The sequence below is a fragment of the Hydra vulgaris genome, chromosome 15 (genome assembly GCF_038396675.1).
Source record: "Hydra vulgaris chromosome 15, alternate assembly HydraT2T_AEP".
Taxonomy (NCBI): domain Eukaryota; kingdom Metazoa; phylum Cnidaria; class Hydrozoa; order Anthoathecata; family Hydridae; genus Hydra; species Hydra vulgaris.
In genome coordinates, this window is record NC_088934.1 from 46,004,993 (window position 1) to 46,030,420 (window position 25,428).

Below are 25,428 nucleotides of genomic sequence, written 5' to 3' on the forward strand. Positions count from 1 at the left end.
TACAGTGTATAGTAAACTATATTTTATACTATACAGTGTACAGCAGGGACTTACACATTACACCTATACACCCTTATGCAAATACAGTCTGTTTAAGTCGTTTGCATGCTTTTGTTCTTTTATTAAATAAACTAATTTTGTTTAAACTCATTCTTATTTAGATAATATTTTCTTTTAATAGATAGTATGTGGTTGGAATGTAGATATATTTGTATGTTGTGTATAAGTGGTTATTATGTGTGATTGAGTTTTGATTTTAAGGTTCATATATATATAATTTTGTATTGTTGTTTATATATATATATATGTGTGTGTGTGTGTATGTATATATATATATATATATACATACACACACACACCGGTTGTTCATTTTCTAACACTTTAGATTGGTTAACAAAATTCAGATGAAGTATCTATTACAGCGTTAGAGTTTTTTGAAGACTCTATTGTGTTTTATTTAATTTTAAAAGGGTTTTTAATAGGGTATATTGCCATTTGATTGTTTTTGGTTTATTTGTGCTGGAAATACCTATGTGGTTTAAATGGTCTAAGGGGAAAATTTATTAGTAATTTCTGTTTGCACACTTTAGTTGTTTTAGTTTTGTTTCTGGCGTTTTTATTAGAATTTTAATTTATTGTGTTTAGTTTTTTCTACCGGTGGTATGGTAAGTGATTTATTTAATTATTTTTTTTTTATTGTGCAGTAGATCTACACTTTTTATATCATATCATCAAAAAAATATTAGTGTTTAACAAATTTGGGTATGGTTGGGTTTTGGCCAATCCTTTTATACTGCAGTATGGAATAGGCGTAAGTCACGGGGTAAAGCATAAGTGGCAATGACGTTTGTCTGACGGGATTAACTAGTTATTAGTGCTGATCCTCATTGAAACACCAGTAATAATAGACGCGTCTCTGAGGAGATGTTTATTACTTAATCACTACACAAATTATGTTTACACATTAGCATTAATTTTTTTTTCCATTCCGAGGCCTTTCATTGTTGTATGCATACTTTTTATTTTTGTAATCAATTTTTTGTTTGTTTGTTTGGTGACATTTTTTGTATATTTTCGTTCATATTAGTGTTTATAAAATAGTTTATTGTTTATTATTATTGTTAGTACTGGATTGTCTGTCTTATTCATTTTTAAATATTCCTCTATTAATCTTTAATTTTGTCTTGACAACTGTCAAAATATGCTTTGCTCGAAAAACAATTCTCCTTTATTCTAATGTACTTCATTTCTTCCTAAAGATGTTCACTGCTCATGTGTGACCATTCGGCGAATTTTATATGCCAAAGTTTTTAAATAAAAATATGTTATTGAAAGTAGCAAAATACAAATAGTGTTTTAAGTTAAAACAAATTTTTCAATTTCTCAAGTTTATAGAAAATTATTAATTCTATTTTTAATTATATCTAAGTGTTTGTTCTTCCATTTCCTACAATACAAATCGACTTTTTTTATCTAATATTATTCCAATTAAAAAGAACCACTTCTATAAAATTGAATCATTACATTAGCACATAATTACTTAATAAGCATTACATTAGCACTTAATTAAGTTATTACAACAGAGTAGAATCATTTCAGCAAAACTCAGTTCAATTTAATAGAATCTCTTCAATAAAATTGAATTATTACATTAGAAGAGTTATTACATTATTGAAGTTATTATATTGTTGAATTATTACATTTGTGTTTTCTACAGTTTCATGAAAATAATGTTATTGCACAAGCGATTTCCAATAATATTTGTGTAAAGTCATTTAAAAGATATGTAGATGACTCCCATTCTCCTATTCACTCTACTGATGATGTTAAAAGCTTTTTTGTATTAGTTAACAACCAACATAGAAATAATCAGTACACCATGGAAATCGTAAATAATCATGATTGAAAAAAAATGAAAATAACATGCAAAACTTTCTTGACATGACTGTTATTAACAATAAAACTGGTACGTTCGATTTTAAAGTTTACTGTAAAGATGCCTTAACCAATGTCCAAATCAAACCTAACTCATGGCATGATCCAAAAATTATAGATGGAATTTTCAAAGGATTTGTTCGTAGGGCATTTTTATGCTCATTTTATGCTATGTTCATAGGGCATATTTATGCTCTGATAATGTCAAGCAAGAGTTATTATTTCTAATTGATGTTTCTGTAGAAAATGGTTATAAAAAAACAAACTTGGAAAATGAAAAACAACTAAAGAAAGTTTACATAATAAAAAAACAAAAATTGAAACTCAACATTTATTCATTTTATCAAAAAATATTGTGTACCATGGATTCCAGGAATTAGTTCAAAGTTAAGAATAGTTTTCAAAAAAGCGGGTTACACACAGCCTTTAAATCACCAAAAAATTTACAACATATAATTACCATAAAAATAAACCTCCTCTTTCTAAAAATTCTTATCCAAGTATGTACAAACTTGAATGCTTCTGCAAAAAATGTCATAACGGTGAAACAAAAATAAAAATCTCATCTCCTATTTACCAAACATCAGAAAAATACACACAAAGGAAAATTGGATTATTCAGCAATAGCAGAACATTCAAAAATTTGCCATGGTAATTTTGCACGGAACAATAAAAATACTCTAAAAGTAGAGGTCAATATTTTAACAGAAAAGTGGGAAAGGCACTTGAAATACAATTCCATGAATGTGCACCTTCAGACAGCAGTCTGAATCAGAATGACGAAGCTTGGACTTCTTTTTAGAAACCTATGTTTCCATATTTGAATCAAAAGAAACTATTGCATTGATTTTTTTTGTTTCATTTTTAACAGTTTTTTGATAACGAGCAAATCTATACTCTCTTGAAATATTGTAATAAAAATCAATTTAAAAATAAAGAGTTACATCCATAGTAAAAAATTTTGTTTAATTATGCATTAGAAGAGAATCTCCAAAATCCTTGAAATCACCAAAATATTCCACTGACTAAAAAGTAAGATCTTTTGTTATATTATATTCATAATCTAAATAATGCTTCCATAAACTGATTTTTTTGTCATTTCAGACAAAGTCAAATTTGAAGTTTACTCCTAGTATATTTTAAGTGATCTCAAATTTATTAATGAGAATGAAAGAAATAACTATTTGTAAATAGCTATTCCTGTAATGCTTTTTATAGGCCTTTATAAGCTTCTACTTTTTTTTATTTATTTAAAAAAAAATAATAGTGGCTGCAGGCAATAACTATATAAGTTGAGTGTTGCTATGAATTAAAAAAGACAGTTAAGGAGCAAGAAAATGGTTAATTAAATGAATCAAGGTGATATGACAACAGAAATGTGTCTAAAGAACTGATTTTAACAGAAATAACTAGATTAATAAATGTTTTTTGAGAATAAAAACTTTTACAGTAATGGATGTAACAACTAGATGTTTAGAAAAAAAAGTTAAGAAGAATAAATGGCTAGTCATGAAAGGTGACTAATTAACTTAAATTTTTTACAAAAGTTCACTGCTTATCTTTCAAATTTTATTGGTTTTTATCTAATGTTTATGTTTTAATAAATAGGTATGATACTAGTTTAATTTATTTGCTCTTGTTTGGAATCCATAAGTTTTCAGTTTAAATTTATTGTGACCAATGGAGCCGAATTGAACATTGATGTATTTGATGGATTTTCTTTTATACTTAAGTAATGATTATAAAAGTATTTTAAATAGAATTAAAGTTAACTTATTTAACTTATTTAAGTTATGTACTTATTTAACATTAAAAAAGTTAAAAAATTTAAAAAATGTCAGTTCAAAATATTCTTTATGTATATTATATATATATATATATATATATATATATATATATATATATATATATATATATATATATATATATATATAAATTATGTTAGTGTATTCTACAAATAGAGTGCTCAATGTTCTTAAAGAACAGAACAATAATAAATTAGTAAAAACACTCTAATTTTTAGTTGTCTTCAACAGCATGTATCACTGTCAGAAGGTTCATCAGGAAGAATGTCTAAACATCAAAAAATTCAAATTATAGAGAAATTATTTCACAGAAAATTGTTATAATTAATTATGTAATAACTGTAGTTGTTTTGCAACCAGGAAGTTGCATCAACTACATTAGAAAATTAAAAAATCATGAAAAGAATTCTTTAGAATTAGGATAATTTTAGACATTTGTTTTAAAAAATTTTCTTGACCTAAATCTTGAATAAAGTTTAGGCGGCGGTACCTTGTCCTGGTGAAATTTAGCGGAAATATTACTGAATTTTTTCGTGAAAAAATCAATATTTGCTGTAAAAAAAAAACTTTTTAAAAAAAAAAAAAAAAAGGTCCTCAAATACGGTCAACGCTGTCGAAAACAGTCTAAAATAGGGTATTGATATATATATGTGTATATGTATATATAACATTTATATATATTTTGTATGTCTAAAACTTTAGACTTTAAATTTTAAGGGTTAAGTTAAAGTTTAAATTTTTATTTTAAGTATAAATCATTTACAACATTTTTAACTTTAAAGTATTATTGAAAACATTCTAAATAAAAAAAGGGCAAATAAATTTAGGTTGTTGTTTATTTTTCTTTAGTTTGCTTAAAAAGATTGTCTGGAAATTTGCCACAGACAGTAGATGTGATGTAAGTCTTAAATTGTTTTTGTAAATGTTTCTGGGAAAAACTTTTGTTTCAGCTTAGTGTTGTCTAAAGCGCAATTAACTTATTTCATTGAAATAACAGAAAAGTGAAGAACCGCTGCCTCTATTTCTTGAATCAAGTGAATACATTAGATTCAAGAAGTCATTTAGAAGAAATGTTTTTTTGCAAATAGTTCTTCCTCATAAAGAAAAAAACCTCCACACCTGCCTGAATCCAGGAGATTATAAAGAAAAAGAGATTCATCCACCTAGGACATTATAATGGGGGTACAATTTTTGGTAAAGAGATGAAAGACAACAGCCCAAAAGCCATCTCAGTCAGTTTCAAGTTAGTAGTAAGAGATTATAGCATAAACTTAACTATCTAATGGAGAACAAGAAGAGAGTTTAAGTTTATCTTTAAAGCCACAAAAATTTGTAAATTGAAACAATATAGTGGATTTTTTTTTTTTTTTTTGTCAGTGTGAAAATTTGGATAGAGTCTTAAATACCATAGTCTAACTAAATAAGCACCTTAATTATAATTCAGACATCAGATAAATTCATCTGGTAACGATTATGTAACTTTATAAACTTGAACATTAGAAACTAAGCAATAGAAGAAGTTTTGTCAGTTTCATTTATGCAAAGTATATATCATTTTATTGGATATATGACAATTTAACATAATACAAAAAATATAAGAAAATAATTTGACCAAGACACCTCTTTTTTTTTTTTTTTTAGTGTATGTTAACATTAACTGGCTTCCTACAGAGCCTAGTATCCTGTTTTTTTCCTGTTTTTTTTTTTCCATTTTAGCCTGTTTTTCTGTTTTTTAGTCAGTTTTTAAGGTAATAGTCTGTTTTTTTAAAGTCTGATCATTTTTATTTATGAAAGTATGTTTTTATGAATTTAGGTGGCTATTAAGATAAAAAAAAGTTTAAATAAATATGTGAAGTTATAACTTTTTCAATTAAAATTTACTAATTTTATTTTAGGTTTAACTAGGTTGTTAAAACAAGTAAATGTTATAAATTTCTTTAGTTATTTTTTAATCTTATTTTGTGTGTTATTTTAAACGTGAATATTTAATTATAGTAATAAGTATGAATTATGAAAGAATTATGAAAAAAGAATAGTTTATTTTTAAAGTTTAACATCTGTGTTTTTACACTTGTGTGGGTTGGATGGGTTTCCATATAGCAGTGTTCTAAATTAAATAAGATCAAAAAAATTAATTAAATTATTTAAAACAATTTTTAATAAACTGATATACTTTTTAGTTTAGTCTGTTTTGCAGATCAGGACTTTGTATTTTTATGTGGTACTACAACAGTCAATATTTCTATCAAAGGTTACAAGCTCTTACTACCTGTACTGCAGTTTCATTGGAGGAAGGGGTTGGGTGGGGGTTGTATCAGAGTTTTGCTCATGGTATGTTAGCTTCACCACAGCTTAAGAGCCTTTTCTAACCAGTTTGACAGAATTAGTAAGCTCTTTCAATATAAAAGTTTCAAATAGGATGGTGAAACTTTGATTTGCTATGCTAATATGAATATTTTAGGCAAGCAGGAGTACAAATTTTTACTATTCATTTATGTAATTTAACATTACAAGCTGTATATTTTTTTAGTCATTATTCTTTCAATTTACTAACACAGTTTACAATTTAACAGCTAATCAATAAACTACAATTTTTTACTATGTTTGAAAGAAATTGCTGACAACAAAGTTTCCTCTTTTTAGTGCATTACTTCTAAAAGGCTAACTTTAATAACTGTTAAAACTTTAAATTTTTACACTTTAATTGATGTATCTATGTCTCTTAATGTTCGAAGGTACTGCATTAGGTAAGTACTAAATTTGAATTTTGCAGTCTCAAGATTATTTAGTATATAATGTTATTAGTTTTGAACTGATGGTTTAAAAACAAAACTATTTATACTAAAAACATGGATAAAAAAATAAGCTGGAGTATGATTCAGATCAGAATAGTCCCTTGTATTTAAAAAGTTATTTAAAATAAATTGAAATGTTTATCTTTCACATTCTGATTTGATGAAACAACTTCATTACAAACAAAAAAACATTATAACGCTTATGCCACATACCATTCAAATGATTTATAGCAATGTGAATGATTGATACTATCAGTCATTCACAAAACATTATATTTGTTTCTTTTATTTATTTATTTCATATTCATATTCTTTTTAACATTTTTTTTTTGTTACATTTGGTATATATACTTTTTTTATTGTTTATAAAACGTTTTTATTTTTTCATTAATGGTTTATAAAAGTATATTTTTTAAATGTCATAAAACAGCCTGTTTTTTCACAAAAAAAACTATGGAAGCCTAAAAAGTTTTTTATGCTTCCATAGTCCTGTTTTTTAATAAAAAAATTTCTGTTTTTTACCAATGACCTGTGGGAACCCTGCCTTATGTGTCTATAAATTATTGTATTATATCTATATAATTATCTATACTAAAATATTATTGTAACATATTTATATTTATCTATACTGTAATATTATTTTACCTAGTGTAATATGTAATATGTATTTATAAAAATTCTAATTTAAGTTTTCTACAAAAGTTTTGCATGTGCAAAAGCGCTTTTACTAGATTTTTTTTTTTTTTTTTTTTTTTTTTTTTTTTGTTATTCACCTCCTCAAGGCCGAGAAGGCCACTAGAGACGAGGAGGTTACTTAATAGTGGTTATAACCCTCTCTCAACTCTATAACTCCGAAACACGAACCTTGACGAACAAGGCCGCTGCGCGGAGAAACTAGTTGAGCGCGGTACTACCAGGGACGTGGTGGGGATCGAACTCGGAACCTCTCGCTTATAAAGCGAGCGCTTTACCACTACACCACTACCGCATGATATTTTTTACACTCTTTTTACTTTTATAAAAAGCTAAAACAATCCAAACTAAATATCCGTAAAAATTCTTTTATCTAATTATTCATAAAAAACTAAAACATCCTTTTAGCTAACTATTCATAAAAGGCTAAAATAAAATAAAAAACCAAATTAAAACTAAAATAAAAAATAAAATAAAGGCTCTTTTTGTAGAATTACTAATTCTGGAAATTATTAATTTTATTTTTCTATAGCAATTGAAGAAAAAATCTGTAAAATAATCATATATTGTGAAGTTATTAATCATAAAGTTTGGAAAAAAAAAGAAAATAAGAAATTAATTTACTTTTTTTTATTTGTTATATGTCTGAAGCTTGAAAGTTTTTAAAGCTTCACACTTTCGTAAAATGAGCTTCTTTTTTTTCACCAACAAACCACTAATAAGGACATTTTCAGCTCTCTTTCGTGTAAACCATTTAGGTGCAGCTTTGTGGACTTTATAATACATATCAACTTTCACTTGATACTTCTTATATTTTATCTCTATTCATGATCCTGGTTAAAATAGGGTTTTGTGGATTATCAAAAGTTTTCAACATCTCTATTTGTTTTTCTTTTCTCCAATTCCTGTAGTACTTTGTACTTCCACTGTATTTTTAGGTACACACTTTGATTTTCCCAATCAACAACAAGACTATTGGGTGGATTCATCATATGGCCCCAGGCGGAGAATTATGTGAAGATAATGGGGAAACATTTTGTCAAATAGTAATTTAATTTTCTACATTTATAAATGTTTGTTATTTTTACACATACTATTCTTATGTTCTGTTTTTATTTTGTTTGTTTTTTTTTTTTACTTTTATGTAGTTGCTTGAGATTATTGCAAACTGGTTTCTATAAAAAAACAAGAAGTTTTAAAGAAAATTATTTCTTCACCATTTACCTCAAATATTCAAATCTAAATGGTGAAGAAATTGAAAATAAATGTGTTAATGTGAATTTTATATTCAAAAAATTAAAATTTTAAATTTTTTTGTTGATATTTTTTTATTTGTAAGTTTTTTGCTCAATTTTGTAAATATTTGTTGTTGCAGCAATTCCCAACGTGTGTATTATGACCCCTACAGAGGTTACCTAAAATGTTACCCTGCAACCCTCATGGTAAATTTTGGTTTAGCCCAGTTTTTTGCTGGCTATTGTTATAAGGTTTAAAAAGGTTTTTTTACAATCAAAACTAACTCAGTTTTGATTTTAAAAAACAATAGTTATTGCTAAGAATTTTTTCATTAAATAGTCTTTAAATATCATGGACAGGTCTATTAGGTATTACATTTGTCAAGTCTGAGAAAAGTTGTTTATTTATATATATATATATATATATATATATATATATATATATATATATATATATATATATATATATATATATATATATATATATATATATATATATATATATATATATATATATATATATATATATATATATAAAAGGTTCTCAGGAAGATTATTAATGTAGATAATTAAAAAAACAGGACCAAGGATAGTCCCTTGAGGTAGGGTCAGAGACAAGACACATGTCAAGGAGTAAAAGTAAGCACATAAAAGAATGATCAGTGGATTTAAGCCTAGTTTCTTGACAAATATGTAAATTGATACGTAAGTATACACCCAAGCCAACCATGTCGCTATCAGAATTTTTTTGAATCAAATGATAGCACCCATCAATGCTTAGATCTGGAAAAGAAACAGCTAAATTAGTATCACAAAGAGCAAAAAAGAGTTACTTCAAGATATTTGTGAAAGATATATTGAAACAGTTAGATGGTGGTAATGGTTTTTTATGTTAATACTTTTGTTTACTTTTGTCGTGGGTAAAGAGAACTTGACTCATTCATGGGTAGAGCAAGGAACAATGCAGTTGCTTCAGTCCTTCTAATTAAGCTAAAGTCATAAATTTAGGCTCCTTTTTGTGGCCTCAATAATGCACACCAAAAGCATTAACATGGACATCAGTTTTACTGCCAGCCAGGCCTCAGATCCATTAAACTGTGTTTTAGAGCTGTACTCTCATTAGGAGATAATAAGAGCAGTTGCATAGGCACTATCAAGGGGCACAAACAAAAATCAATCAGTAGAGTTAAGAAGATGTAGCATTTATTATTCTAAGCAGGAAACAGTTTAACACAGATTTACATATATGTCAGCCTAATCAATAAACAGGGGGTGCAAAGCTGGTAAGCAAAATTATTTTACTAACCCCTTTAAGTCTTTGCTTGTTAGGCTTTCTGCAAAACAATAGCTGGATGCAGTTGACATCTGTTCTGATACTGATACATACCCTGTGTATTCTAATCGAGATACCATCTCTAGTCTTTGCTCAACCAAAAGCCCCAGGGAAAACTTCAAGTCAGAGTTTATTATTCTTAGCCTTTGCCTATAAAAGCAAACCTTACAAGGCAGCTGAACATGGTGCAGTTAGTACTGGGTTACAAGTACTGCCTTCTGATAATTTTGATAATCCTAAACCTGACATGAATTGGGTTATAAGAAATAAGTTATAAGAAGTTATTCCTGTGAGCAGTACAATTTGCAATTAGTACATTTGCCAGCAATACATTTGCCAGCAATATTAAACTTAAAGTTTACAAAATACATCAGGATATTGCATCTCTAATTCTACAAGAGGTTCTATATAATCTTAAATAGAGTGAGATCAGTTAACTAAATTTTTCTTTCGAAATTGGTAACTAATAATTGTTGCCATAGTTATAGTATTTTATAGTTATAATCATATCATTACATTGTTAAACATTTTTCGATTACATAAAAAAAATTTTTTGTTTTTTTTTTGATAAAAAAAAAGAAAAAAAAAGTTATTGAAATATTGTATATCATATAGGTTACCTAATATAATTTTTTTTTTTTCATTCTTTCGTTTTTCTGAAAAAGTGTTTAAATGGATATAATGGATAACATAGATAGAATATGTGTGTGAATGCTAGCTTTTTAGATTAGATTAGATGACCAGGTAGTAAATAAAATGTAGTTACAAGAAATACCTTGGTTTCTTGAAAACAAATTGTTAGTTACAAATAGTTAAGTTTTAAATTATTTGTGATTAATAATATATTTATTATAATAATATAATTGTAATTTAGTTTTTTAATGTTTTTTTTTATATAGGTTCATTTTTTTTATTTTTTTTTTTAATTATAATTTTCTCTTATATTCTTTATTTAATTTTGTAGATAAAACTTTTTGTAAACTGTTGCTACAAGAGGAAACCCATACTGCTTTCCATCAAAAATAGCGTTAAAAAGTTCATTATAGATATGGCCATACAAGGAGATGTTAATTGCATTCAAGTATGTCTTATATATTCATAATAGATGTCATTTCAGATTTTTAAATTTATTTCACACTTTCTAGTATGGCTATTACTTGATGATGATTTTTTAATAATATTGTTTCCATAGATATATAGAATAATAATTTATATAGTAATATGTGCATATATACATGTGGTAGTGGTAGCACCACTCCAACATTTAGTTTTTATGCAGTAATGTTCTAGTGGTTTAGCCCCTGCTTCATGACAGAGTAGGGACTGACCAATGTAGTTCTTTTTAGTATTGCACTCTTATGAATACTCTTAAATTTTGCAGCAGCTTTTTCAAGGTTTGTGTTTTAAAGTTGTAAGCTTGATTGTAACATTTATTTTTAAAAAAAAGGGGTCACCTTCTTGACTGTTAGCCACTACAGACCCTTGGCTTTGAGAAAGCAAGTAAAATATAAATAAGAAAAAAATGTTGTTTATTTTGGGTTTTTAATGAAAAAATTTTAATAAAAATGATTTTTTTATATATTTTTGCTTCTTTTTAGACCCAGGTTGGCAAGTTTTTAATAAATAATTTTTATGATAGTATTAAGAACCTTTCAAATGTTAATAACAATTTTTTTTCAGTTTAATGCAGTTTCATTATGTAGAACCCAACCCTCGGATTCCGAGGGTTGTGTAGAACTTATATAGAAGTGCTTAAAATAACTTTTTTTTTTAAATATTGGTTTGCTCAAATTTATTCCAACTATGGATTCTGCCTCAATTGGACTTCATAGCTAAAGTTTCACTGCAAGTGTTCTAGTTAGAATGGACATTTAGGTGCTTTAAATAAGGGTAAGTGGGTTAGGACAAGCCATTGTCTTCTTTTATGTTTCCCTTTCTTTTTTTTCTACATTACACCCTTTTTTTAAATTTATAACAATTATGCTAGTTGATATCTTTAATAAGTTTTTTTTTCAAATCAGCTGTTTAGAGGGCTCAGTTAGACAATGCTGCTGCTCCTTCTAGTGTATTAGCTGAGGCATTGAAGACTTTCAGGGATGTGAGTGTTCAGTAGATGTCAGATCTTTGCAATGCAATTGTGCATAAAGGTGAAGTTTCAAATGATTTGAAGAAAATTTGAATGGTAAAGAAAATTTGAATGGTAAAGATTTATTAAAAAGGCAGGATGCTCTAGAATGTAATTTATATTTAAGAATAAAGTTCCTTAGCTAGGTATTTGTTTTTCAAAAAAAAAAAGGTTCTGTGGATGCTATCTGTTGGGTTTTAAACTTTTAACAGAGTACCAATAAAGGTAGTGCTGTGGGTTTGAAGTTATTTGAATTTTAATGAATGGTTGTCATTAGATGTTATGTTCACATAAAAGTACCACTGCAAGTACTAAAACAAAAAATGGAATTATATATGTTATGGTTTGATCTGAATCAGGTTTCAGTGCTAAGTCTTTTACTTTTTTTATAATTGTCTTTGAAATTCTCTCTAAAGAACTCAGTGTTGATTTGATACAGGAACTATTCTATGCAAATGGTTTATGCTTGATTGAAACTGAAGAAAAATTAGTATCAAGAGTCAAGTGTTGAAAAATAAAATGGATATCTAAAATAAAGTAAACTCTATTGATTTTACAGTTTTTAACTATTTGTATACAGGGCTCTCTTAATATTTTTGGATTTGAGTGTATTAAATGTACTTTAGGTGAATACAGAGCAGTCAAAAAAGAGATTAAAATGAATAATGATGAAAATCATTATTCATTTTAACATCAAGAAGAGAGTTTTTCGCAGCAAGGGATTTAGGGCTGTATTCGGGATTAGGACTGTATTCGATTGGGTGTGTCAGAAAAAGTTAAGGTGGTTTGGGTATATAGAGTGTAAAGGTGTAAATGTTTGAGTATCAGTGTATGGAGTTGATAGTCTCAGTAGATTTCCAGAAAAAATAGAATGTGTGTTACAGACAATGATGATAGTAATCATGATCATTATCATGACGATCGTGATAGTGGTAAATAGTAATACAAAGGGTAAATAAAAAACAAAAAAATAACAATTAAAAAAACAACCATTAATAACAAAAAAAGATTTATTTTTTTTAATGTTGAGTTTAGTTTCACTTGTGCCTTTACATATTAATAAACTCTGTGTTTTTGATGAACAACTTTCGTATTTATGTTTGACAAAGCCAAACCTTGCATTTTGAAATTTTCACTGGTTGTATTCACCATTTCGGCTTGATACTTTGCCCAAACCTTCATAGCACTTTTTACCCTTAACTTGTTTTGCTATTGTTGCTATTCCTGGAGTCTTATTGCTTTATTTATTTGATGCTTATCATCAAGTTAAGCTTATGTTGTTTATGTTGCTTTTAGCTCGCTTTACTGCTTTTGTTTTTTAAGTATTTCAGGTTCATTGAGACACTTCTCTTTAAATCTTTGCACGTCTTTTGTGTCACATTTTTTGTGTCAATGTGTTGGATGTGAAACAATAATTGCAAAGTTGCTGCATTACTGAGTTAATTGAAATTTTGAACTTTCTTTTAACAGCCAGAGTTACACTGAAAGTTGGTTGCAGGCTAATTGACTTTTAAGTTGACTTATGAGCTGATGGTGTAGCCACTGGTGCTGTAGCTAGTGGTACTGGCAGAGATTCTGGTAGTTGATGACAAAGATTCTGTTTAAGATGATGGTGTTGCAAATATATTAGCAATTTTGTATTTTATTTAGCAATATTTTTAATTTTAACAGATCAATTGCTGATGTTAAATGGAAACAAACTTTTAAAACCCAATGGCTATTTGCATGCATGCAAAAACTTCAAGTTGAAAAGTTTTGCTTATAGTTGACTAGGGCATTCTTTTGTTAAATTGCTAAGTTTTTTTAACATTGCAATAAACACTGACATCTAGTTGCTGCAGAATTATTGACAATTAAGCTGGTAAGTATATTAACAAGGTTATTGTTTTCAATGTAAATAAGAACTATCTGACATGTAACTTGGTAACTTATATCACGTGTTCTTTCAACCCCTTAGTTTTTTAGTTTCCAGTTTTAACCCATTATATTTTTACAGAAGTAAAAAATTAAATTGAAAATAGAAAAGATTCTTGAATGGTGTAAAAAATCATAAAAGAATAAGATAGAGACATGTCAGCATCTCAGAGTTTTTGCAGTGACATGTCACCATGCACATCTCAGAGTTCTTGCAGTGCACCAAACTTGCTTAGTTCAGCAACAAAGACGATGAAGATGAAAATAATACTGATGCAAATTCTGATGAAGAAAATGAAGATAATGACCAATTAAGTACGATCTTGCTTTGTTAGTACTCAGGCTCTTGAAGGTGTGCAAATTATTATAAAAAAACTATTAGTCAAAGAGCCTAAAAAAAATACTTAATCTCTTTGATTCAAATTTAAATTCCTGGTTCTTGATGTCAGACCTTGATGGGTCAGTGGATTAAAATGTTGACAACTTTCAATAGCATGATGCCAGCTATCTGAAAAACTCTTCAAACATATGGACATGATAAGCCTGATTATTTAGAGACAAACATTCCTAAATTAGTAGCAACTCTTCAATCATGTAAAATAGCAATAAATGCCATAAGTGGAGATGATTTTGACTTGAAGTTATTGAATTGGAACTTTTATTGGAGGCATTTTAAATGTATAAAATGAATGAATGCTTCCCTCAAACATTAAACGACTTTAAACTTTGTTTCTGTGACCCATAGAGCAACCAATAAAGAAAAGAAAATACGGATGAAAGCAGGGATGCGGAGTCACAAAAAGATTACTTTATCCTAGTTTTTGGTATCCAGGAGCTCTAAAAATATAAATAAGTTTATGGACTACTAATAGGAAAAAAGTTAAGACTTTTAGGTTAGAGGAACAATCATTTTTTGAGCATTTCAACTTGATCCAAATGATTTCGGTAGCAGTACAAATGATTGCGGTAGTGGTGTAGTAGTAGAGTACTCAATTCATAAGTGAGAGGTTCCAAGTTTAATCCCCACCATGTTCCTGGTAGTACCACGCTCAACTTGTTTCTCTGCGCAGCAGCCTTGTTTGTCGAGGTTTGTGTTTCGGAGTTATAGAGTTGAGTGAGGGTTATAACCACAATTAAGTAGCCTCCTCATCTGTAGTGGCCTTCTCGGCCTTGGAAAGGTAAATTAACAAAAAAAAAAATTTTTATCCAAATGATTTCAAGAATTCAACTTTTTGAAGCAACCATAGTTTTAAGAGGCAAGAGAGAGAAGAAGAGGCAGGACTATCTGCAACTTTAAATGTCTTAAGTCTTTTGAAAAGTTATTTGAAGAAGCGTTAATTTGATAAAATGTAGAAAATTTATGATTTATTGATAGTAATCATAAAACACAAAGTTTTCTGAAAGTTTTTATTTCTATAGTTGTTTACTTTTTCAAAAAATCAAAAAGCTTTCAAAGTTTTATCTTTCGTATGAGATCTTGTCTTGGTCCATTCCAATGACCAGGTTGACAAAACCTACCAGGATGATGTTGTCCATATGGACCAAGAAAAGTGTGATTCTTGGTCCACATGGACACTATTGTATGATTTTGTCTAACATGGACTAAGAACCGAAACAAAACAAAAAAGCCAAAATTTTGAAAGAATAAAAGTTGTCATAACTATATCTTTTTATAGTTGTCATTATTAGTTGTCTTATTTATTTTACCATTATATCTTTTATTTTATTCTGTTTTACTCTATTTCATTATATTCTTTATTTCATTCTGTTTTACTCTATTATATTCTTTCATTCTGTTTCACTCTATTTCATTATATCTTTCTATTTCATTATAAATATATATATATATATATATATATATATATATATATATATATATATATATATATATATATATATATATATATATATATATATATATATATATATATACATATATATTTTTTAAGGTTTTATTAGCTATGCAAGAAACTTCTCCTGAAGAAGAAATATATAATGCGCTGCAGGAGTCATATGAAGGGAAAAAGCAGTTGAAACTATTGCTTCAAAAAAAATGTGATTATGAAAAATTGGTAACTTTGATTTTTATAACTTTTATTTCATCATTTTTAATGTTTTTTTTATATATTCAATAGTTTGTTTTTTTTATTTGTGTTTTCAGATTTAGTCAACTGTTTAGAGCAGTTACTTGTAATCAATTTAATAATGTTTTCATACTGTTTTCAGATTTAGCCAACTGCTCACAGAAGTTACTTGTAACTACTTTAGTAGATTAGGTGTAATTACTTTTAATTTAAAATGTTGTTTGGAACAATATTGAAAAGTCTAAAGGCCCTATGTTCAAAATTAACATTTTTTGGATTTTGTGTTGTTTAACCACTTTTTCTTAAATAATTTTTATGCTGATTTCGAATTACTAATACTTTTATTTCATTATAAATATTTAGCCTTTTTTTTTTGTGGAAACATTTGCATCTCAAAGAGATGGAAACTGGATAAAACAATAAAATATTGTTTCAATAAAATAAATACATAACAAAACTTTTTTTTTTTTTTTTTTTTTTTTTTTTCTTTATGTAAAAATTAATCAAAATATAATTATCACTTCATACTGTGTTAAATTGATTTTCCACAACAAAATAAGAAATTTTTTATTTATTTTTTTAAAAAACAGTTAAATTTTATTTTTTCTTAATGTTTTTTTACTTATGTGTATTGGATTGTTAATTAACTGTCTGACTGCCATTTTTATCAAATGTGGCATATTTATGCTAGAAACTACAGTTGACTCTCGATATCTTGAACTTTAGTGTATCTCAAACTTTTTTCCCGGTTTGAAAGTTGAGAATTCGAAATATCAGGAGTCAACTGTATGAATATATATATGTGTGATTTTTATCAAAAGTCAACTGTATGAATGTATATGTGTGTGATTTTTATCAAGAGTCAGCTGTATGAATGTATATGTGTGCGATTTTTATCAAGAGTCAACTGTATGAATGTATGTGTGTGATTTTTATCAAAAGTCAACTGTATGAATGTATATGTGTGTGATTTTTTTATTTTCAGAAAATGAATGGTGGTCCTCATAAGTTGGCGCTTCCAAGTCAATCAACAGTAAAAAAAATTATTGTTATTTATTAATTTGATTATTAAATGGTAAATAAACTTATAAATGCAAGTTAAATATAAAATGAACTTAAATCTGCATTTTATTTAATCGATGATGAATCTGCATTTTATTTATAAATTTAATTTTAATTGTTTTTGAGAATAAATAGTGAATTAGTGAATCCTAAAGCAAGATGGAGTTTTATTTGTCTTCTTTATAGTTATTGTTGTTATTTGTTCAGTTTTAGCATTTTTGTTTTTAACAGGATGAAGATCTTTTTCAAATCCTGCAAACAGGATTGTACAACAACATTAAAAGCCTTAACTTGGCATTCACCAAAGTAACTAGTGAAGCTGCAAAACACATAATTACTTTGCCCAATTTAATTGAATTGAATCTTTGGAGTACTCCAGTAAGTTTATTTTTTTATATTTATAGGTATTTTACAAAGTTTACTAGAGTTAATTAATTTTTTTTCTTTTTTTAATTAAAACTACATTAAGAGTATGTAAGATTTTTTATATATTTATATATAAATAAAGTATGAAATGACAAGATATTCTGATTTATAAGTGATTTTTTGATCATTCCACCTGTTTTATTTGCTGTGTTAATTTTAGTATTTATGTGAGAAAAAGTCAAATTACTTGAGTGCTATGTGTTACTCTTTATTTTATAAAAGTAAAATATTATTATTGTTATTCTATGAGATTTTTCTCAAATTTCACTATTTTCTTTATTCTATTATGTCATGAGTTACTCTTTTTCTTGAAAGTAGTGAAATTTAATATATTTTTGTGTATTTTTCTTCGATATAAATTACACTTTCTTTTGTCTGCATAATTATCTTTTCTGCTGTTATTTGACAATATCTTAATATATTATGCATGCTGTATCATATTATATTACGCAGTCCATAACTATTATTTTTACACTTATTTTGATGTATTTATTTTTTGTATTACTAAAGCATCACATTTCATCGGCTTTTTTATCATTAATATGTTTTTAATTTACTTATTTAGTTATCGATTTATACCAGTTTAATTATCAATATAGTTTTTCGATTTCATTCTTATATTGCATACAAACAAAATATCGATTCTAAATTACAAACAATTTGTAATAAAAATGTTAATAAATTACATATATTTACAAATATTTTGTAGAACATTAACAATAAATATTCCCGATATCGCAAAAATGTTGTAAAAATATATTCCTGGCTAACACCCTGTGTGTGTTTATATATATATATATATTTATATATATATATATATATATATATATATATATATATATATATATATATATATATATATATATATATATATATTATATATATATATATATATATATTTATTAGGGTAGGTCGATTTTGGTATGTAAGTACCACTAAGCAATATAAAGTTGGATATTTATATGTAACAAAAATAGCAAACTTAAGTGTTTTAACTGAATATTTTTTTGCGGAACTTCAATGGAGTTTGTGAATTTGCATACTTCGTAAACTACTTTTCGCTGTTTTATAAAATTTATTTTTCTTCATTTTTTTAAGCATGCACATATTGTATTTTGTTGGTAAACAATATTTAACTTTGTAGTTTCGTAGTCTTTAGTAAAGTCTCTCAGTGCTTTTAACTTAACGCCAAAATATCAAATTTATAAGGGGCTAATAAATATTTCTTAAAATATACTTTTTGATTCGCCTGAGTCTATACAACTAGATTTACATGCTTAACTGTTTTATATTTTATAAATATTACTTTTGTAGAATGATATAATGTAGTTAAAATAGATTAAAGTGAACAATAAGCACGTTTTACTAGTAAATTAGTATACTAATTAAAAAAAATATTATTATCAAGTAAGTTATTATTTTGTGCAAAATTAAAATAGTTTAGTACTTTAATAAAGTGTTACTAATTTATTGCAAATAATTTATGTGTCTCGTAATAATAATATGAACAAAGTATTTAGTTTTAGAAAATAAAAACTGCCAAAAATAAAAAAAAGGCCCTATACACGATCGAAAAGTGAAGAGAATTACGGAGGTTGCCCTTGTGATTTAATTACAACGGATCCAAGCACATACAGACAATTGATTCAATTTTATTACTTCTTAGATAGTTCTGACATTAAGCCGATCTTTTGGGCAATTGTTAAGCGTGTTTCATGTGTTTTAAAATCTATATGGTTATCGGTCAATCCACGATTGCCTTTAATTTATTTTTTTAACTTTAAATCTATTGCCGATTAACTATATATTTAAATCTATTGCCGATTAAATCTATAGCCGATTAACTTTAAATCTATTGAAACAAAAATTAAAAATCAATTTGCAACTGTAAAAAACATAAACCGCAAACAAGCTAAAGCAAATATCAAACGAAACCTAGATTCTAAACTAGACAAACTTTTTGACATATCTGCTTGTTGCTGTTCATTGGATATTGTGTCATGTAACAATGTTTATGTAAAGTTCCAATAGAAGAAAGAGCTTATATACGGGACCAGCGTTTAAAAACAGGACCAAAGGGGCTGTTTCAGATGTCTTACGGTAGATACATCTGCTTTAAAACAAAACAACAGGGTTAAAGAGAAGGAAGGAAATATGTCACATCACAAACATATTAACAACAAACTTTCAAGTTTTTTTTTTTTTTGTTATTCACCTTCTCAAGGCCAAGAAGGCCACTACAGATGAGGAGACTACTTAATAGTGGCTATAACCCTCTCTCAACTCTATAACTCCAAAACATGAACCTTGACGAACAAGGCCGTTGTGCGGAGAAACAAGTTGAGCGCGGTACTACCAGGGACATGGTGGGGATCGAACTCAGAACCTCTCGCTTATGAAGCGAGCACTTTACCACTACACCACTACCGCAAGTTTATTACCAGTTTCCCCAGAATGTATATCTGAAATAATAACATCTCAGGTATTTTTATTTGCGTGGCCTTAAATTTTTTATTTGTTTAGTATATATTTAATGCTTATTAATAATAAAATCACTTATCATAAGTATTTTAAATTTTTTACTTAAGGAAAAGGATGAATGGAAACCAATTAAAAGAACTCATGTAGGTTATAGTATTCAAAAGTTTCCAAGATATGTCATGGAGCTGGTCAGAAGCGGATGTTCTTCAAATCTCAGCGCAGCTCTTGGAAATGCCTTACTCCATGATATCAAGCATCTATTGCTACCGGAAGTTGACATCAATAATATTCTAATGGATAAGTGTAAATTAGACAGAGCTAAGTCAAAAGTAAAAGTAATTTCAAAAAATGCAGATTCAGAAGAGAAGACATGACTATTTTGCATTGGTTTAGATGGAAAGATAGATAAGAACACAAAAATAATTAAAAACAGTTAGTTCTAAAGGAAAAAATTTCATAACAAAATGTGTTGCTGCAGAACATCACCTTACTTTTACACATGAGGATGGCAAATCTCACGGTATCTATTTGACACACAAAACAATACCCGTTGTTGGTGCTACTGGAGATGTTCTTGCTCTTGAGACATTTAGTGTACTTGAAGAAATGACAGTCTGAAGAGCATCCGTGCTATTCTTTTAGATAATACTGCATCAAACACAGGTTGGAGGAGTGGCTTGGTGGTTAATCTAGAAGAGTTGATAGGAAGGAAACTTCACACAATAGGTTGTAGCCTTCATCAGAATGAACTCCCACTAAAAGCCCTTTTTAAAAAGTTAGATGGAAAAACAACTGGTCCACAAAATTTTAGTGGACCAATTGGGAAAAGATGCTCTGAAGAAATTCATAGACAACCTCAAGTTAAGTTTGAAGCAATTCAAACTTCTATCACTGAAGAATAAATTTCACATGAGATATTAAAAGATATTAGTTTTGATCAAAGGCTTCTTTATGAATATTGTAAAGGTATTGGATTAGGTAAAGTAGATACAAATGGGCTAATTGTAAAATAGGTCCAATTAATCATGCTCGATGATTAACCCTTTCTATACGAATTCTTTGTTTATACACTCGAGATATTTCTCCAAGCGCAAGTTTGAAAAAGCTTATCCATTATATTGTTAAAGTTTATGCTCCATCGTGGTTTCAAATAAAGAAATCTTTCAAATTGAAAGATTCCTCCCAGGTTCTGTTTTTCACTATTAATCAATTGAATCTTATTAAGTTTAATGATGTAAAAAGAATTGTAAAAAAAAACATTCAAGGTAATGCTTTCTGTTTGATACCTGCAAATTTTCTCTACGCAATGATTAAAAATAATGATGAACAGATCAGGACTCTCAGATTTGAGACAATACTTACTCTCAAGGAAACAGTTAACTTTTTAAAATTGGTTTTTCTATTTATAATATATCAAGCATCTGTATACAACATGCTTTTTTAAAAATGTATTTTGCTGTATTTTATTATATTAAGTTTTAATTAAGGTTTTAATTAATTTTTTTTTGTTTTTCGCAAGTTTTTTGAAAGTAACGATGTTTTTACTTTTAGAAACAAAAGCAGTTATGGAATAGAAAAGAAAATACCTCAAATAAATTCTCAGTCGTACGATGATTTATTTGCTTAACTTGCTTGTTACATTCTTGAAATAATTTTTTAGTTTAATATTGCTTTTTAAATAACTAATTAAACTAATAATTATTATTTATTGGATTTTATTGAGCGTTTAATGAGATAATCGATGTAATACTACAAGTAAAAAATTTATACTTAAATATGAATTGGACTTGTAACATTTTTCCTTAATAAAACAAAACGATAAAACGTATAAATGATTTTGAATGGTGTGTCAAGCTTTTTTGATTGAAATTTTGTCTGCACGTATTGAAAAGTATGAAACCACAAGCAAAAATTTATTATTTTTATACCAAATGTTGATGAGGGTACTTTTAAATTTTTATCACTAATCCGCAAGTTGCTGTTTGACTAAACACCTTCAACTTTTTATTTTTTTGTTTTATATATAAATACAACTTTCATTACCTTAGCCGTTACGGTTTAAAAAAAACCATACAACAGTTTAAAAAAACTTACGGTTTTAACCAAACATACGGTTTAAAAAAAACCATACAAATGACAGTTTGACAGGTGACAGTTTGTACTTTTGATAGTTTTTTAATGTTTTTATAAGTATATATTATTACTTTTATGATTAAAAACAATAATTTAGGAGTTAGTCAACTATATTTAATTATTTTCCTCACTTTAGCACACAAGGTATGTATAAAATATGCGACTCAAAAATACAGATTTTTCTATCACTTGAACTCTATTTTTAAACTCTAAGGTGAAACACAAAACTTTGCCTTTCGCCTTAAGGTTTATAGTTAATAAGGGTTATGTCTTATTAACTTATAAACATTCATTTTGCTAACATCTGTTGAGGTTTTTCTTGTTAACTTTTCACAATGATGTTTAACGTTAAGGTGAGTAAAATCAACAAAAGAAAAATTGTTAAGGTACTTTAACTAGTGTAAAAATACTAGGTAACACATTTTTTTGTATATCACTGTGGGGAAGTGCAATAATTTTAATTTCAATAGAATATGGTCAAATAAGTAATTATAATATGAGTGAAGTTTTTTTCTCAAACATTATTTCCTGTAGCACAAATGAATGAACTTTTGCCTATTAATGACTAAAATGACGTTTATTCCATTAAAATATTGAAAAAGGTCACGCACAAACCACTTTGAAATGTTATTTATGTTGGCATTTTAGCATTTTATGTAATTGTATTAACAACATATATATATATATATATATATATATATATATATATATATATATAACATTTCAAAGTGGTTTGTGCGTGACCTTTTTCAATATTTTTAGTTTGATGCAAAATTTATTTTTAAAATTATTTAAGTAGATACCTAAAGCTAGGTAAAGTTTTATTTAAAATGCGCATGTAAAAAGCTATTAAAATTGAGTTAGAAACATTAAGGTGACATCAAGTAGTTGCCTTAACGAAACTGTCGCCTCATAGTGCATATATTTAGCACGTTTTGTTGCCATTGAATATATCCAGTGATATATATGTGTGTGTGTGTATATATATATACTTGTGTATTGATGCATATGTATATATATACATACATGTGTATAGATGCATATATATATATATATATATATATATATATATATATATATATATATATATATATATATACATACATACATGTGTATAGATGCATATATATATATACATACATACATACATGTGTATAGATGCATATATATATATATATATATATATATATATATATTTATGTGTGTGTGTGTGTGTGTGTGTGTGTGTGCGCGCGCGCGCATCTATACACACACAGGGTGTTAGCCAAGAATATATTTTTTACCTCAATTTTGGGATATAAAGAATATTTATTGTTATTGTTCTACAAAATATTAGAAATGTTCATTAAAATTATTACTATACTTCAAAAAAAAAAAAAAAGGTCAATGAGTTTTGGGAATTTTAAGTGCCTTGGGAATTCTGCAGAATAGGGGATGCTATTGGACTGGCTAACACCCTGTTATATACTTTGTTTATAGATTTATATTTACCTTCAACACTAACAAAAGTTATATACATATGTGTTTATGTATGTATATATATATGATTTATAAAGCTATATTTTTTTTCTTATTTTAGTTTGGAGATAAAGGTCTTCAATTACTTGCAGAAAATTTGCCCAATTTAGAATGTTTAAATTTGTGCGAGACTTGTGTCACTGATGCAGGACTGCAAAATTTAGCTTATCTTGAGAAGCTTCGTTATGTTAACATGAACAGTACAAAGCTGTCAAATAATACTTTTGAATTATTAAAGGTAAGTGGGTGCAATGTTTATAACATTTTTAGGAGTTTTCTTTTTTACACATATTTTCTTAATAAAATATACTTAGTCTTAATGTTTTTTAATAATATTGTTAATGCATTATTTTGAAAATGTTCTCTAAAAATATTTGAGGTTTGAAAAACAAAATTTTTTTATTATTTGGTTGTTTTGTTTTTGTTTTATAAAAGTATATATATATATATATATATATATATATATATATATATATATATATATATATATATATATATATATATATATATATATATATATATATATATATATATATATATAAGGTATTATATTATATATTATTTAATATATTTTGTTATATATGTTTATTTTACTAAAAGATTTTTATTGATTTTATTTTGTTGTATGACTTTGATGTTTTTGTTTTGTTGTATTTAAGTATACAATCCAGTTTTTGGATGTAAAAATCTGAAGAAGTTATTGTTATTGATATTCTGGTTTTAGCATATACGCATATACAATATGTATATGTTTATATGCTAAAACTAGACTAAATACAATATACACAGACGCAAACAGTAAAATTACCTTGCTATAAACAATTTGTTTCAAATTTTTCCCCCTTCCAGGAATTTAGCTTACTTTTGTTACAAGTGCACAGTGAAGAAGGAAGCTACTTGCTAATGACAATCCAAAAATCTTTATATGGTTTATTAATTTGTTTATTATGTTCAATAATATTCTATTGATGTGGTTTCAGAATTAAAATAATAATTAAAAAAAGAAAACTTATTTCAAAGAAGAATGGCTAAACTAAGACAATAAAAGTTAGTTATTTATTAAATGAAAAGATGAGCTTTTCTAGGCTTAATAGAAATTTTGCATAAAGTAATTGAATTTACAAACAAAGGTTTCCAAGCACTAAAATGTCACAAGAAAAGGAAAAAAGCGTGTTTAAGTTGCAAGCAAAATCTCTTGCTTTTTTTAATTTGCTGCTAAAAAAACACTTAACCTATTTCAATCAAAGAGTTTAAAAACTACTTTCTTACTGATACTTTCTTACTGATACTTTCTTACTGATACTTTCTTATTGATACATTTTTAACAGAATGCATTATGAGCAAAATATTTTGAAGCTCATTGTATTGACTTTTGTATCCAGTTTTAAGAAATATTCCAGTATTCAGTACTAAAAAATATTCCAGTATTCAGTTCTAAGAAATATTCCAGTATTTAGTTTTAAGAAAACCTTTGCAGAAATTATTTAGAAGTTGTATTTTTGCTTGAACAAACTTTTTAATAATTTAAAAAATGGCACAACTAATTTGTTTTTCCTGACAATGAGGATGCAAAATCTTTTCAACTGGGATCAAATAAAGTTGGATACACTATCACTAATGGCCTTGGGCCTTGTTTCAAAGTTTTATATAAAAAACAACTTAACAGCTGAACAGATAAACAGTCTCTTTCTCCCCTATGATTGTTTAGTTGTTTGATAAATCCCTTAACAAGAATACTCACACTTGCCAAATAGACTCATTTTGGATTGGGAAAAAAATAAAAGTTGAAATGAGTTATTGGGAATCCTTGTTTATGAAACATAATACCAGTCATGGTTTCCTGAATCGTTTTAATGAAAGGATAAGTGGTTTTTAAGTTTCTTCAAATT

General features: G+C 27.0%; 1 protein-coding gene across 3 annotated transcripts in view; it reads left to right on the plus strand.

Annotated features, from left to right (window-relative positions):
- The window catches only part of LOC136092408 (C-Maf-inducing protein-like), a 116,347-nt gene that overhangs the window by 78,486 nt on the left and 12,433 nt on the right, over positions 1-25,428 (plus strand). For all 3 annotated transcript variants that reach the window (XM_065820612.1, XM_065820614.1, XM_065820613.1), the window contains exons 14-20: positions 4,590-4,638; positions 8,167-8,274; positions 10,761-10,877; positions 15,785-15,907; positions 16,905-16,952; positions 17,213-17,359; positions 23,601-23,777. In XM_065820612.1, the coding sequence (XP_065676684.1) occupies positions 4,590-4,638; positions 8,167-8,274; positions 10,761-10,877; positions 15,785-15,907; positions 16,905-16,952; positions 17,213-17,359; positions 23,601-23,777 (769 nt within the window). The remainder of the gene's footprint in view (positions 1-4,589; positions 4,639-8,166; positions 8,275-10,760; positions 10,878-15,784; positions 15,908-16,904; positions 16,953-17,212; positions 17,360-23,600; positions 23,778-25,428) is intronic.